The 17005-nt window shown below is 37.0% G+C and overlaps 1 protein-coding gene across 6 annotated transcripts in view; it reads left to right on the top strand.

Moving 5' to 3' along the window:
* The first annotated feature begins 7980 nt into the window (after window positions 1-7980).
* Window positions 7981-17005, top strand: part of KCNC2 (potassium voltage-gated channel subfamily C member 2) — a 69711-nt gene continuing 60686 nt past the window's right edge. For 5 of the 6 annotated variants that reach the window (XM_029284487.1, XM_015817878.1, XM_015817880.1 and 2 more), the window contains exon 1: window positions 7981-8718. In XM_029284487.1, coding sequence (XP_029140320.1) covers window positions 7981-8718 — 738 coding nt within the window. The remainder of the gene's footprint in view (window positions 8719-17005) is intronic. The other variant, XM_029284488.1, reaches the window with a different exon arrangement.

Here is a 17005-nt window from a genome sequence, read left to right as displayed (position 1 = left end):
GAGGCCTAGCAGTAATAGAAAAGGTCAAGGATGGACTAGAGGCAGAATGCCTCTAAAAAAGCCAGTTTTTGATGGGACTTGGTGGGAAAGACTAGAAAAAGGTCAGCCTGAGATGCTTTTGAAGAAAGCCTAAAGAGGTGAGTTGGGTCATGGCTAAGGCCAAGTGGCAAACCAGGGCCAGCATCACATGACTAAATATGCTACAGAAGTAGGGACTAAGCAAAGACTAAGCAAGTGTCAGCTATAAGTCAAGCTAAACTGACTTGAATGGCTATCCGAAAAGGGATGGAGTTAAATAACAAGTCACATTTTGTGGAACCCCTCAGACAAAGTTCTCATTAAGCTCAGAATACCAGTTAGTCCCAAGTAGATAGCAAGATGATGCAAAAACTCCCAAAAGGACATGTGTAGAGTGCTACTCCATTACTAGCTCTCACATTATTCTTTTGTTCTGTCTCTTGTTTTTTTTTTTTTTATCTTCCATCCTACTTCTGGGTCATCCTCTGGCCCCAACAGCTTTTTAAAAATCTTCTAACTTCTGGCTGCAGACTATTGCCTATAGTCTTCCTTCAAGCTGCATAAATGATATTCCAGTCTTGTTCACATTTAGTAAAAGGTGAAAGATCTAGATGATCTGAACAGAAGCCAGTTCCACCTAGGTTTGCTATAGAGATAAATAATAAGGATAATTTGCACAGATGCAAATATCTTAGTTTAGTAGAGCAGACTATGCCTATGTACTCTTAAAAAAAAGGTATATTGAACTCATTAGGTCTTACTTGCACATAAACCAAGTTGAAGGTCTTTTATCTCTTTGCAGTGTAAAATGTTTAGAGATGCTGCTTATTGATTTCCCAGATTTCCTGATTATGTATCATATATAATATAAAAAAATCTCATCCTCTTCTAGTTTTAGTTTTGCTTAGCTATTGTTAATAGGTATAGAATATTGACATTGCAACTATTACTAACACACCATTGTTTTTCATCTAGTTAGTACATTGTTATTCTAACATATATATGTATTTATTTTTATTACTTTTGTTACAATATTCTTCAATGGTTTTTGTGGTTAATATTGAATGCTATTGTTACTTAATATACGCTGTGAACAGAAATAAGCATGTGTTTTGTTCCTTTCTGAATTCTAGTTAAGTTCTATAAATTGTATTTGGTCTTAAAAAGTGTGTTATTTAATATGTAAATTTCAGAATTGTTCAGTATTGTTTTTACCCTTGTGGTTCAATACATTATTCAAGTAAAATATTAATAATTAAGCATTCTAAAATGAAGATAAATATAAAATGTGTATAACTGATTAAGAGATAAAAAAAAAGTTAAAACACTAAGGCCAAGAGTTAAGTACATGTTTAAAATTACTAGTAAAATTCATTTAAAATTCTTACATAAAATAACTTTATTCCAATTTTAGTAACATACCATCCTTGACAGGCAATTTCTAGATGTATTTATCCATTCTGGCCTTTCATGAACAATACTTGTTGATGGCTGTTTTTGAAATCAATGTTTAAAAATAAGTATATATTTTAATTTCAGTAATTTTATATTGTATCTCTTAAAGTTTTATTTGTAGAGAGGTGATATGCATGTCGATAACGTGAAAAATAACAAACTAGTTTGTGGGTACATCAGTTTTTAAAACTGTACTTATATGATCATTAAATACATTAAAAACATTGTTATTCATATTTTAGTTAACAAAACACTGTGTCACATTAAGACATTTTTCCTTCCTCTCACAGTTATTTATTGCTGGATTTTTATTGCATTGAAAGCCTTGTTACATAAAGCGGCTATGGATTTAAGAAAGCTTTAAGGAAACTTTCTTTTTCCTTTCAGGAAGAATTCTGTGCAATAGTGTTTAAATGCCTGTGTTATTCTTTGCTTTTGATAATGCAAGAATTTGTTTTTTTCTCTCAAATGATACAGTATTTTTTAAGTGGTGAATCTGGTAGCTTCTTTGTTCTTCAAACATTTACACAATCATAAACTACTTTTCATGGGTAATTTTCTAATATTCAGCAGATTAAGGGTGTTGTGAATATGTACATAAAATATATACAAAATGTTGTAACCTATATAGACAAACAAAGTTAAGAAATATATTTGACAATGTTTTAAATAATAAAGAACATGACTATGTCTAAATGTCTCTTTCCTTTTTTCTTTTGCAAAAAAGTATAGATCTTATTCTCAGGAATAATTGTAGACATTTTGGATGATAAAAGTTAGAAATGGTCCACATTAAACAAAAAGCTACTTGTGAAAGGAATCCCTCCATCAAGTATAGATAACTTAAAGCTCCCAAGTGAATTATAGTTTCTAACATGGCCATTGCAGAGATACTATGAACCAACTTTTAGCAGTATCTGAAGAAACACAAATACCTCATTGGACTTTAAAAGTAGTTGTCTGGCAATTGTGATTGTGTTTTGACTTCTCTCACACAAAAAAGAGAGACAGAGCCAGAAAAAGTGTTTCTGGAACAGGCATTCCACTGAAAGAAAAAGCTTAGAAAGAGGCAAGAGTCCTGCCCTGCCCTGCTTTCTGCTATATGTTATACATATGGACTAAAAGGGGACAGGGATATTGGCTCCACCTGTTGTGCCCATATGTGTCTGTTCTTATCCCTCTGCACGATACCTTGTGCTGCATGGCAAAACATGAAAGAGTTTGAATGATCTCAGACAATGATAAAGTACGATTCATATGACATAAAGGGTTTTATTTTTCAACTGAATGTAAGTAGAATTTATTTATTCAATTTTAGCTCACCGTCGTCAGTCAGCTCTCGGTGGGTTATAATTCGAAATTTGTAATAAAAACACCCACAGTACTTCATAGTAAACAGTTGAAAGCTAAAAATCACAAATAACACCAAAAATATAAGTTCTTGCAAGAATAAGCCAAAATGAGAAGTAAATAATTAAATGGTCACATTCAGATATCAAAGTCTTCTTGAACAAATTATATTGTCAACTCTACAATGAAGCCATTTCATGTGGGGGAGAAGGTTTACTTTTCCACTAAATATTTAAGATTAAAATTACCGAGTAAAAAATTGAGACCTAAGTTCCTTGGTCCTTTTCCCATAGTCAAAATTATAAATCCTGTCACAGTTCAGTTGCAACTCCCATGACTATTAGGGAAAGTTCACTCTGTTTTCCATTGTGGTTTGCTAAAACCAGTGATGGAATTGTCCTTATGGCTGATCCCCCAAAAAGCGCCCGGCCCCATTCTGGTAGAGGGAGAAACTCATTATGAGGTAAAACATATTCTTGACTCCAGATTGTATAGAAGCAAATTACAATATCTGGTCCAGTGGAAGGGCTACCTTTTATCTGAGGCTACCTGGGTAAAAAGTACTGATGTGAAAGCAGACAGATTGATTCAGAGGTTTTATGATAAATATCACATAAACCCAGAGAGGATTCTTAACTTGCAGTTTGTTTCATTTGCAGGACTTGCTTTCTTCCTAGGGGGTCCGACTGTCAACTTTACAACGAACGTGGCTGCAGCCATTTTGCTTGTTCTAGGTTGCCACAGGAATGGGAGGAGGTGTGGAGGATTTTTACTAGTCTAAACATTTTACTGTCCTGTTGGAACCAAGGTCATTTCTGTCAGTTAGATGGGTGTGTGTGTAAGCATTTGGTTAGAAAACCCGCCAAATTGTTCTATTGGGGAATGTAGCTGATTGCATAGCATTGGGGTGGGAAGTTCAACTTTGAAATATTATCTCTCTTTGAAGGGAATTTCAAACTTGGTTTCACTTTTGATGGTGCCGATACTATGTAACCAATAAACATGCTCTTTGAGAAAATCTCAAGCCTTGGAGTTCTGATTTGTTTGGTCTTGTCTATCAGAACCTTGACATTTATTTTAATTATTTGTTAAAACTTTATAAAGTAGGATCTTCATAGTTCCCACCTACTGTGAGGAAATCCATGCCTAAATACGCAGCAAATATAAATAAGGACCTAACATGAATGGCCATATTTCTTTATATCTTGTTCACATTCTTATATTTAGGTATATATCTAAACAATTAGAATTGCTCCACAAGTGAAAATAAAGATGTGTAGATATTCAGCCTCATATTTGACAATATTTAGGAAATTTAGTTATAGAAATTGTTATTGTATTGTAGTTAAAGAATTTCAGCACAGGCAAACATCTATTAGAAATTGTACATATTTAATAGGTTATGTCTCCACAATAACCATTGAAGTTCAAAATAAATAAAGTATAAGAATGTGAACAGAGTTGTCGGGCAGCCTTCAAAATAATTCCATGTGCCACACATCAATTGCTTCACTGAGCTTGTGCTTTTTTATATGTAACATTTCTGTTCAGCAAAAACATGATGGATCAGAGGCCCTGAGAGAGATATGAGAAAGGGCAAGATGACACAACCCTTCTCACAGATACTGATAGTTACTGACATAATTCATAAGGATGCCTGAGAGCAAAAATAGTTCAGCAATGCATTCTTGATGTTATCTTTCAAAGGAGGAGTGTGGATCAAATAGGTTTGATCTACCAATTATCCAAATGATGTGAGTTTTGATTGTTTTAACTACAGCAGCAGAAATTAAGGAGGTCTTTGGCAGCGATGGATTTTGCATGGCAGCATTGTGACTTACATTGAGTGTTGGTATACCAAATAATTTCCTGAACTCAAAATGCTCCACATTTCTTTTCAAAATGTTTGTTTTGCACTAGGCTTCTAGTTTAAAAACAATCACAAAAGAAAATCAAAGTGGACAACGAAGTGAATTATGAAGCTGAAAATGTTAGGATAAGACATGTAACATTGGGAAATGCTTATTGTGCTGGGGAAAAAGTTGTACATCATGCTTTGCCTTTTTATCCTTTTTTACTTACACTAATAAACATGTACATGTGTATGTCTGACTTAAATATACTTACTTTGTGCTAATAGAATTTCACATACAGTAGAGCAGAGACTATTACAAATGTGTTTCATATTTCAATTTGTTTTCAAATATGAAAAAGGTGCTAAGCAGATTCTTTTAAACTATCTTTCAGTAATATTTGTCACTGAATTCTCTGTATTCTCTCTCATGTATTATTAATTCTTCATGGATACCTGAGACTGGGGACTATTTGTATTTTTAAAATATATTCTGTTTTGATTTCCTGAGCATTAATAAGAGTGAAAGAAAAAAACATAATATGCAAGAAAGAGTTTAATAATAATTTTATAGTTGCAAATATAATTCTGAAATCCATCATTAATGAGATTTTTTTTTAAAAAAGAAGCTGATATAGAGAAAAGAAAATATTTTCCCAGGGCCTGACCAGTTAATCAAAAAACATCTCATACAGTCACAGAATGTGTTTCTAATAAAATAAAACTGGAAGGAATGAACACACAAACACATATATAAATTTGATTTAAGCAATGCAAAGTTGCCTGTGTTGCAGATACATCCCTAGACTTTATTGGGTGCAGGGTTATTTGGGACATTTCTCTCAAATGTGTCTCCTATGTATATTTACATTATTCAGTGAAAATATACATTTCCTTTGATATCTTGGAGACCTCAGAGATTACTTTGGAGATCAAACTGATTTTCAGTTGAAAGAGTATGTAAAAGATAGTAGTACATTTAAATATTTCATAGTTATCTTCAGAAAGTTCTTGAGATTTACAGTGATAAATGCCTATCAAATACAAAAAAGTTTAACTTTAGAATCTGAATGGGAAGCACACATCTCAGCCTGACCTCCTTCAGATTCCCTGAACCTTGCTCAAAAGAGAAAAATGATCATAAATGAATTGTACTCCTTTTTTATGATTGCATCTATCTCCAGATCCATTACTGAAAGATATTTAAAAATATATTTGTGTGATGCAGTGATTTCTTTCTTCATTTTCTGAAGGAGGTCAAAGCATTCATCTTATTCTTCAATTCAAGGTACTTCTAAAGGATTTTCTAGAACTTTGGAACCATTAAGTGCATGCTACTAAGTTTGAATTCCTAAGCATTTTGATAGGTTGTGTTGATCCAAGATATTTATTCACAGGGATAGCTAGAATATTATAGATAAATTAGTTTGCATGATCAGTGGGATAGAGATGTAAAACCAGAAGCAGATACCTAAAGAAATATCATCATCATTGTCATAGTCATTATGTTTCCTTCAGTGTTAAGGTGGTCAGTCATTGCATCTTTGAAACCAATAAGTATTCTGCCAAAGTGTTCAGGTTCTCTGTGTCATTCTCACCTGTAGCTGAGTGTCACTTTTGCTGCTCCTATCAGATCAAATTAGATCCTTCTGTTTTGGTGTAATCAGTATGTAAAGGGGAAAAAGAGAGATGATGCTTTCTTTAGAGCGTTTTTATATGTATTTAATTTTTGGAGGATTGTTTTTAATATTCTGGCAATTATACTATCCAAAGAAAGAAGAATTGCAAAAAGTCCCTGTCACGAATAGTAATTGCTGGAGAGTGGTGCTGAAAGGACAGCTCCCTTCCTCCGCCGTCTCTTAAAAAGGGAAGCAAAGCGAGGAGCCGCGTTTCTAGTTCACCTTGGAGTCCTAGCAGGGGCCAGCTGATGAGTCGCTTGATTAGAGCAGCAGTGAGTCCTTCCTTTGCCGGGAGTCCATTCTGTTGATGCACTTTCCATCCCCCATGTTTTTGTGATGATTTTTGTCTGCCTGATGCTAAAGCGTCTCATCTGTTTTGCACAAGGACAGAAGATAGGTTTCCTAGCAGCAGGTGGGGGTTGCTTTTATTGCGTTCGGAGCTGGCAGTCAAGGGCGCTGGAATGGACACCTGAAGATGGACGGAAAAGCCACACAAGGAGGAATGCTTTGTTTGATACTGACACACAAGAAGTCTGGAGGCAACTGAGAAAGGACAAAGAGCGGCTGGAACGTGAAGAAAAATCTTTCTCTCCGTCATTAAGGTATTGAGATGGATGTGAAAATAGGGGAGGGGGGAGCGACCATCATAGGATGTTTCTGTTAATCAATTGACAAATAAAATCTGGCGAGGATGTTGGCAATAGGAATCTGCTGCTAAGGTTACATCAAGATTGGTCCTGTTTAGGGTGTGCCCACAGATCGACTTGCTGGGGAGGGGCGTAAAGACTGTTTTTGTCACCAGCCAAGCTCCGGTGTCTTCTGGAGGTGTTTTTTTTTAAATTAGAAGATGGGCAGATGGCAACTTGAACTCAAGAATTCCAAAGACGAAATATGAGTAAGGTTGACCAAGCTGACGGCTGCTAAAGGGAAATAGCGTTTTAGCTCTGACTGTATTGGAATGGGTGGGCGGGCGCACGTTTATAGGAAGAGTCCAGACCATCATTGGAACAGGAAGGAGAGGAGGAGACAGGGATGAGGGAAAGAAGCCACCTGGTAATAAGCTAAATAAGGATGCTTTTGCAGGAGTGTGAGGACCCTGCGCTGAATTTTGCCCAGGACAATAGCTATTAGGAGTGCCAGGTTTGTTCCTGAGTCGTTGTAGAGCAACTTTATCGCTGCTGAGGTCCAATAACCTGCCTGCTATCCTCACTTTGGAAAGAACTTTGAAGGGGCAAATTAGGAGATGCGGTAAGGACAAGAGTGTGGCACGGAAAGATAAGGGAAAGGGGAAACGAAGATTCCAGAGTGGGACGATTTCTCTGACGTGCGGGACCGTGGGTACAAGCAGGAGCCGGCTTCCAAAGGATGTGTCTAGGTTGAAAGAGGGCTCCCAGTGCTACGAGTCTGGGATTGTTCCTGTTCCTGGGTTGGGCACTTCCTTTAAAAGATCCCTTCCCTTTCCCCATAGGACGCATTGGGAGAAGATTCCTTTCTCCTCCCGCACCCGCTGGATTCCTTGGCACTTAGTAGTCTATTGTCTTTCCACAGGCGGCCTTAGAATAAGCGCCTTGCACATTGCCTGTCTCTTCTCTCCTTCTCGCCCGCAGTCATGTCTGAGCCACAGAAATGGGGAAGCTCGAGGATAACGAGAGGGTGATCGTCAATGTCGGGGGTACCAGGCACGAGACCTACCGGAGCACCCTGAAAACGCTGCCGGGCACCCGACTGGCTCTGCTCGCCTGCCAGTCCCAAGGCGGCTCCCCTGGCGGCGGAGAGGAGCACTATCAGCCGCCGCTTCTGCCCGCCCCGAACCCGCTCCCCAACCCTGGAGGCGGCGGCGGCGGCGGCGGCGGCACCCTGGATACGGTGGGCGGGAGCGGCTGGAGTTCGCGCCCCAATGGCGGCGGCGTCACACGTGGCGGGAGCGGCGCGTGCTGCGAATTCTTCTTCGACCGCCACCCGGGGGTCTTCGCCTACGTGCTCAACTACTACCGCACCGGGAAGTTGCACTGCCCCGCCGACGTGTGCGGGCCGCTCTTCGAGGAAGAGCTGGCTTTCTGGGGCATCGACGAGACCGACGTGGAGCCCTGCTGTTGGATGACCTACAGGCAGCATCGCGACGCTGAGGAGGCGCTGGACATCTTCGAGGCGCCCGACCTGATCACCGGCGAGCCGCCTGGCGACCCCGACGACGACGAGTTAGCCGCCAAGCGCTTGGGCGTCGAGGACATGGGTGCTATGGGCGCCTCCTCGTCTTATTCTGCTAACGGGTCCCCTCTTGACGGGAACGGCAGCCGCTGGAAGAGGCTCCAACCGCGCATATGGGCGCTCTTCGAGGACCCCTATTCTTCCCGCGCCGCCAGGGTAAGCGAGAAGAACCGGGGAAGGAGGGAGAGCGCACCTAGACAGAGAGTAGGAAGCGCTCCTAATCTCTGAAAGGCCCCTGCTAAACCATCTTACACGTGTCCAATGAATCTCCTGAAGGAAGTAGAGTTCCAACTTTTACTTTCTTTATTTTATATATCATTGTCACAACCACCACAAGAAGCACTTTAGTATAACTTTCCCCAATGTGGTTTCTGCCCATAATCTAGCCAGTTTGGAGAAGGCTGCCTTTCCCCCCTCCCCCCCCATTTTACATAAGGCAGATCAGTTATTATAATGGTGATTGGATGTTGCATTGGCACAGGTAAGTTTCTTGCCAGCATATACATCTCAGGTAAACAAGCTCCTGCCATGTACATTAGCATATATCTGTGGTTATAAGAGCTGAAATAGTGATATGCTAATATTACACAAAATAGGCCTGGATGCATGAGGGTGCTCCAGGGATGGTTATGAATATTATTTTGATACCCAGATGTTGCACAATACCTGTCCAATTGTATTAAGTGAGTATGAAATTAGAAGGTTGTTACTCTCCCTTTGTATAAGGGAGAGTAACCAAGGTCCCATTCCCTTATTGAAGACTAACTATAATCAAGTACATTGCACAAAAGTCCAGATTCTTACATCTGTATATTTGTCATGATTGTTTCCCTAATAGCTCAGATTGGTGTATGTTATTTTGTATGAATAGATTGTCTGTCCAATTTCTTTAAAAATGATGACAGTGGTTGGAGATAGGAATATGTTAGATATAAGTCTCGATTTCTCTTGTGTGTGAAAGAGGTGGCACCTATTCAGGAAATGGCTTAGTTTTCTAGTATCCTGAAAATCAGGTGTGTAAAAGAGAACATTGTTTATAAGAGATACTGTGGGAAAAGTCTTAACAATAAAAACTGGCATGAAGCTATGTAATATCTCACGTATTATTGATTAAATAACAAAGTTGTGAAACTTCAAAAGAATCTATAGGCCTATCCACTGAAGTAAGCCTAAATGAGAATAGAGTGTCAAGTATTTAACAAGCAGCATTATCTGATTTCCCCCCACTCCTGCCCCAAGTCCTGCCCACCTAGCAGTTCGAAAGCATGCAAATGTGAGTAGATTAATAGGTACCACTTTGGTGGGAAGGTAACAGTGCTCCCTGCATCTCTGGAATATAGCCATGCTCGCCATTTGACCACAGAAAATGTTTTTTGACAACGCTTGCTCCCTTGGCCAAGAAACGGAGATGAGCACCACCCTAGAGTAGGACACAACTGGAAAGGAAAACCTTTACCTTTACTGCAACAAAACCTTTGATCCTTAATAGAATATTAGAGGTATAAGTCCCAGCAAAAACGAATGAGTTACATCTACGCAGAACTGATCTGAAATCCTGTAGAATAGCTATGTCAGGGAAATAGAACAGAATGGGTAATTTATACCTTATAGACCTGTACTTACAACTGGCTAGCACACTTTTGAATAAACATCCAATGATAAAAATGCAAATATGCCAAATAAACTAACAATTTATGAATCACAACAAAGTGGCAAGGTTTTTCCTGAGTTATATGAAATACTGGTAAGTGCTTCCTCATCTAAAATGATCCACAGAAAGCTAGAGAAACATTCTGCATTACCCTCTGCCTATAAGTGGGATCTCAGTGTGAAGAGATATATGTTTGTTCAGATGCATTAAAGTGTTGAATCCTGATGTGTAGTCTGAAAATAATAACCACTATTTTAGATGATTTAATGGATGAAAAGTTTCATGGAAAGAAAATGCTACCTGAAGAAATCTATTTAGAGGCAGTTTATTTTGAATATTAATTATTGAGCCACAAATGACAATGGAGGATTTTTCTAAGAACAAGAAATCAAAAGAATATGACTTGGTATTGAACATTATTTTAAATTAATTCAATTTCAGAAAGTGTTGCACGGAGGAAAAAGCCATGAAAAACAAAATGTGACCACTTATGTATTAAAATACATATTAGCATAGAGATTAATAAAAACTAACACTTGCAGCTGATTGTTTAATGGATAAACTGATATTGAAGGTTATAAAACACCCTGGTAATGTTATAACAGTTAAGCAGTTTTTACTTAAATTACAAGAATTACTTTTGTAATTAAGCAAAAAAAAAATTAAACTAATTTCACTTCCATTTTATTGTCATAGTCAGCTAGGTAATGTTATTTCCAAAGTGAAAACTTCAACTGATACTTCTGTTTCATTTGTTTTTTCACTATATTGTTCCAGTTGGGACTGTGAACTTTAGTAGCTTCGTCTCTCTACCTTGTAATGGAGAGATGGATTGTGGATGTATGTAAACTAATTGACTATAGGAAAAGACCCTCACTGGGAAGGGCTGTTGAAGTTTTAGTTATATTAAAAGCCACCATTTATCTAAAAGACCTCTAATATTCTATTGATATGGTAAATTTGTTCCAAGCTCACTTGCTTTAAGCATAAGCAATAGGTGCATAAAAGAACTGTGATTAGCACAAGCCTAATCACCCATCTTCCATTTCATCTTAAGCTTTCTTTCAGGTAACCTGTTTATTCTTCTTAGCTACTGTATGGCTGCATATGACCAGCCAGCATATCCTACATATGAAAGGAAGATCTATTTACATTGAGCTATTGACTTGGGAGGATGAGTAGAAGGGAGAATACAAAGAAATCCCAGTGGTTTCACTAAATCTCATCTCACCAACTTGCCCGCTGCATTTTTCTGGTACTGTAAAATAATTTTCTTTCAAAAAATGTATGAACTGTAGAGACACAGGTTGTAGAATGAATGGGTCCTGTTTTTTAACTATGGTTAGGATGGCTGCAGTGGTGGGATTCAAATATGTGAACAACTGGTTCTCTGTGTGGATGCCGCTTCTGGAAGTCCATTCTGGGCCTGGGCAACAAAAAATTAGCTACCGGTTCTGCCGAACTGGTGCGAACCAGCTGAATCCCACCACTGGATGGCTGATGACCTACTGCAGTGACCTAAGTCTAAAGTGTTATAACGTTTGTGTGTATGTACTGTATATGTATGTGAATGTGAATGTGAATGTGTACACATATACATATACATACATACATACATATACACACCATAGTATGATATGAATAGAACTTTCAGATTACTAAAGTATACTTTTCAAAAATACCATATATACATAAGAAATACTGTAGATATGTGTGGCTATCAAACTTGATACCTGGTGACTATATGGACACATACATAGTTTTCTTGGTAATAATACAATTTAGAAACAATATAGAATCTATTCCCATTGGCTTTTTGGAGGATATAGTTCAGTTTTCCATCCTAGTCTACATTCTTAAAAATCCCAGGAAATGATCCATCTAAAGCTAAGTCGCAGGTATAAAGTCAACTATGTTATTTTCTAAGGTGTATAGAATATAATAGCTTGGAAAGAAGCTATTATATTGCTGTCTATTAGAATGATAAATAAAATAGTTCAACAATATTATGAGAAAGAAAGAAGTATACTTTTTTAAAAAAATGCATATGAATCTCACTAAAAACTACATAATAATTGAATTTCTTAGAAGTTTGATAACCCCAATCAGTGTTATGTGTTGATTGAAGTGGGATTGTGCCTAATTCAAAGTAGACTTTTGATTGGGAGTTGCTCAGAGTTGGTTGGAAGATGGGAAACTGTATAAATTTTTAAATAAATACATATCATTCCTCTCTAACTAACAATTTCCAGAAATCCTGGCTTATAACTTCCACCATTCAAAGATAAAAAGATGTGAAAATTACTAAACTGGGAAGGGTTGGTTGATATAGTTCTTGCTCCTCCATGATAAAAAGCTGAATTTCTTATTCATCAGGAACTGTATTTTATAAATATGTTTTTATAATATACAGACATTTCCTTACATTTTAAAGAAATATATCAAAAAATTTCTATGCAATTTTCCTTACTGATGTCCAGGTTCATATAATTTATCTTTGTTTCAGCCTTGGTTTAATTTCTAGATCCACAAAGATTCCTATATTAATATTAATCTTAAATGCATTTACTGGAGAATAAATAGTAAACTCAGAGGAATGTAGTTTTGAATAAGCAGATTTAAATTGCTATTTATATTGACATAAATATTTATGAGAGCCAGTTTAATGTATGGTTACAGCACTAACCTAGAGACCTGGAAACTCATGGGGGACCATGAGTTCTAGTCCCGCCTTAGGCACAAAACCAGTTAGGAATCTTGGGCCAGTCTCAGTCCTTGGAAGCAGGAAATGCAAACCTCTTCAGAAAAACCTTGTAAAAATTGTATGTATTTATTCAGACTTCTGCCAGATATCAACAATGACTTGTAGGCATAAAAAAATTCTATTGGATAAGCGCTTGATTCACAAAATAATTTGTAATATAATTTCTATTAAATGTAAAAGAAAGGAACATGTAATTACAGTATATTAAAATTTTAGAATTTCCTTTTTCCTGCTTTTGAATGTGACATTGACCTTAGACTTTTCAAAACTTTCTATGTAGCTACAGTCATCTATATGAGATCTCCTTCACTTAGTCTATATGATTGGTATTTTCTTTTCTAAAGCAATCACAAAGGAAGGGAATGAACATCTTGAATCCCATGAAATTCATTGACTAGTGCTACATTTGCCAGAGACAGATAATGCTATTATGTTCATGTGATCAGTTAGATTAACTTCAAACAGAGGTGATTTTAAATAGCAATCAAGCAATACATTTCAACTGAATCTAAATAAAACAAATAATTAAGCTCCATATTTCATACCTAGTATTTAATATATTAATGTTTTTCTTTAAAAAAACACACAATTGCAACTAACTATTTATAATGAATAGCAAGGTATTTTGGATCAGGGGGTCTGAAGATCAATGTATGAAGGCAGTTGATCCTCATGGATTAACATTTTGACTGGATGTGGGTGAAGAGTGAGCAATTGCTATAGAAAAAAGGAGGGCTGACTACTAATTTTAGACTTCCCATGACTCATGCTCTTGCTTCATATTTATTAAAGATAGTTGCTTTCATTTTGTATCAAAAGTAGTTTCTGATGGTATCTTTTCTGTCCCAAACACTTTACTCTATGCCAGGGGTGTCAAACTGCTGGCCCATGGGCCGGATGCAGCATGGCAAAACCGCACCCACCCCATTGCCGGCAATGGAAAAAAAGTCACGATACGTCGCGACACATCACATGATGTTGCGGGTTTGATACCCCTGCTGTATGCCATAGCTATAATTTGGAAGATTTTCTTTCAATTTATGGCATTCTTATGAAACTTTAATATTGAAAATGTTCATGGCCGGTGTAATAAGGAAGAAATTAAAAAGCATAAAGTTAAGCTAGCATTTTCAAAATAGATAATTCTAATGTTTTATAATAATTTCAGTTTGGCCAACTCAGTAGACTTCTTTTTCTTTAGTCTGTAGTATATGGTTATTTAGACTAAGATTTCATCAGAAAGAATTGTTTCAATTCCTTGATGATAGTGATTGTCCTTTTTTCCATATTTTGCAGCTAGACAAAATCTTTTCTGAAATGTGAGATCCAAAGTTGTTTGTAGCATTCTTAGTGGTCTTGTACTACAGATTTACACAACAACTTTACAATATCGATAATTTTACTTTCAAATTCTTTTCTCTAATAAACCACAAAACTAAATTTGTCTTGCCATAGCAGTCATTTGTCACTGTCATGCACTTTGTCACAGTTTGAAAAGATCCTTTAGGAACTTTTTCATTGTAACCATTGGCTGCCTCACTTTTCATCCCTTTTGTTAACTTATAGACTGAATAACAGAGAGCAAAGGATTATCTATATCAAAAAGTTGCTTCAGTTGATATTGTAGTCTTATCTGGTAATTGGCACTTCTAAGTCCTGCTTCCAGGAATATCTACAGATGCTTCTTGAAGGTTAGGGTACAAAGTCTCCATGGCAAGTAATTTCTTTAATTCCTTGGTCCAGAAGCACTAACATAATGCTTCCATGTAAATGAAATTCATCCTAAAGGTCATTATCAACCCTTACAACTGCATTCAAGAATCAGTTGAAGCCATGTCTAACCTTCCCAGCTTTTGATGTTAGAGAAATGCAGCTGAGTGTCATTAGACACTTCCTTGATTCAGCTGAGTATAAGAAGAGTACAACCATACTTGCAAGATTCTGTTATTATAGCCACTCTCAAAAAAAATAGTCTTAGTCCAGGGGTGTCAAACTGCCCGCCCATGGGCTGGATGCGTCATGCTGAAACCGTGCCCACCCCATTGCTGGCAATGGAAAAAAAGTCACGCTATGTCGCGACATGTGACGTGACGTTGCGAGTTTGACACCCCTGTCTTAGTCTCTTGTGGAGTTGATTGTTGGTCTGATCTCTTAGGTGGAATAATCAACTTGCATTCCCCCGTCTCCAATTCCAGTAAAGTTATTCTATAGGCAGGCCCAAGCTAATTCTGTTTGATATCTAGATTAGAATCCAGATAAAATGGATCTGAATAATCCATGTCTTCAAAAAACACTAGAAACTTTATACTCAACAAGTTTTAAATAGTGATTACACATATTTTCTAGTAGAAAATGGTTTTGAAACTGTTCCTAGGAAATGAATTTAGGTACATTTATTTATTCATTTTACGTATTATGAAATACAAGTTTAATATACTTGTTTAGAAAACAATTTCATCAGCACAGACTATCAACTTTCAGTCACACTATTTGACAAAGACTGTTCTTTAGAGTCTGTGGCATGAAAGGACTATTATTATATACAACAATGGCAATACAAAATATTTATTATGGGTCTTATTATGTTATATTCATATTTTCCAGAGCTGGTATAAATGAAAGTTGAGAGATTCTTTTTGAAATAGCTTGAGAGAAAGCAATCAGAGGGCCGGCTCTTTGTTGTTGTTACAGAGATGGAGAGAATGAGATTCCTTACTGCCCAGCATCTGCATTTTCCGTATCTTTGGCTCAACTGTCTAATGCTCCTCTTGTTGCCATGGAAACACATCAGCTTCTGGCTTGTTTTCATCAAAAATAGCATCCTTCTGCCATTTATTAGCCTTAGAAAATATTTCCCATTATTTTGCCATGAATGTTTTTTTTGGATTATCTACAATGTCATTTCAAACAATCAATGTATACAAATGTACATGCATATATCCATATTCAAGTATGCTATAATAATCCAGAGAAACACTTCAAAATCATGATTCAGCCATAGTTTGCTTAAGTCTATCTGGAACAAAAGTTGGCTTTAAATGTTCATATATGTATGTTAATGTATGTATGTATGTATGTATGTATGTATGTATATGTATATATACACAAACACACAGAGAAAGGGCACTTTCTCAGATTTTAACATGTGTTTATATTTAAAAAAATAAAATATACATCAAAGTTTGTATATCAATAAATCACTTTACATAACAATTATAATTACACTAAAATACTTCCTTCATAACATTAACAGAATGGTTATAAGGTAGATAACATGGATTAATCCTATGAATTTCCCTGAAATGAATAATTCACAAGACACAAATATGAATTAAATCCATTATTTCTTTAGACTACAGATAATCTTCAACTTACAACAGTTCATTTAGTGACCATTCAAAGTTACAATGGCACTGAAAAAAGTGACTTATGACCATTTTTCAAACTTATCACTATTGCAGCATCCCCATGGTATGGGATAAAAATTCAAACACTTGGCATCAGAGTCACATTTATGAGAATTGCAGTGTCCTGTGGTTATGTGATCACCTTTTGTGACTTTCTGATAAACAAAGTCAATGGGGAAGCCAGATTCACTTAACCGTGTTACTAACTTAACAACTACAGTGATTCACTTAACTGGCAAGAAAGGTTGTTGTAAAGGGGGGCAAAATTCACTTAAAAACTGTCTTGCTTAGCAAAACAGAAATTTTGGGCTCAGTTCTGATTGTAAGATGAGAGTACCTGCATTAGAAGCAATCAGTGGTGAGAGTCAAATAATTTAGCAACTGGTTCTCTGCAGGGGGGGAATGCAGGGGGGCGCTGCCACGAGGCAGGTGGGCAGCTGCCCCATGCTCCCCATTTAATGTGCTGAATGGCTCCCGCAGCCAGGCCTACCACACCCCGACACCTGTCACACCTCACCTGTTCGGTAGTGACTTCTTCCACTTTCTCCTTCTTCCTCCTCCTTTGAACAACTCTTTGCTCCCATTGCTGCTTTTTCAGTCCCGGATGTCAGTTTGTCCAGA

The sequence above is a fragment of the Protobothrops mucrosquamatus genome, unplaced genomic scaffold, assembly GCF_001527695.2.
Source record: "Protobothrops mucrosquamatus isolate PMUCROS unplaced genomic scaffold, P.Mucros_1.0 scaffold651, whole genome shotgun sequence".
Classification (NCBI taxonomy): Eukaryota; Metazoa; Chordata; class Lepidosauria; order Squamata; family Viperidae; genus Protobothrops; species Protobothrops mucrosquamatus.
Note: the sequence above shows the minus strand (reverse complement) of the source record. Positions and strands in the feature narration are given on the sequence as shown.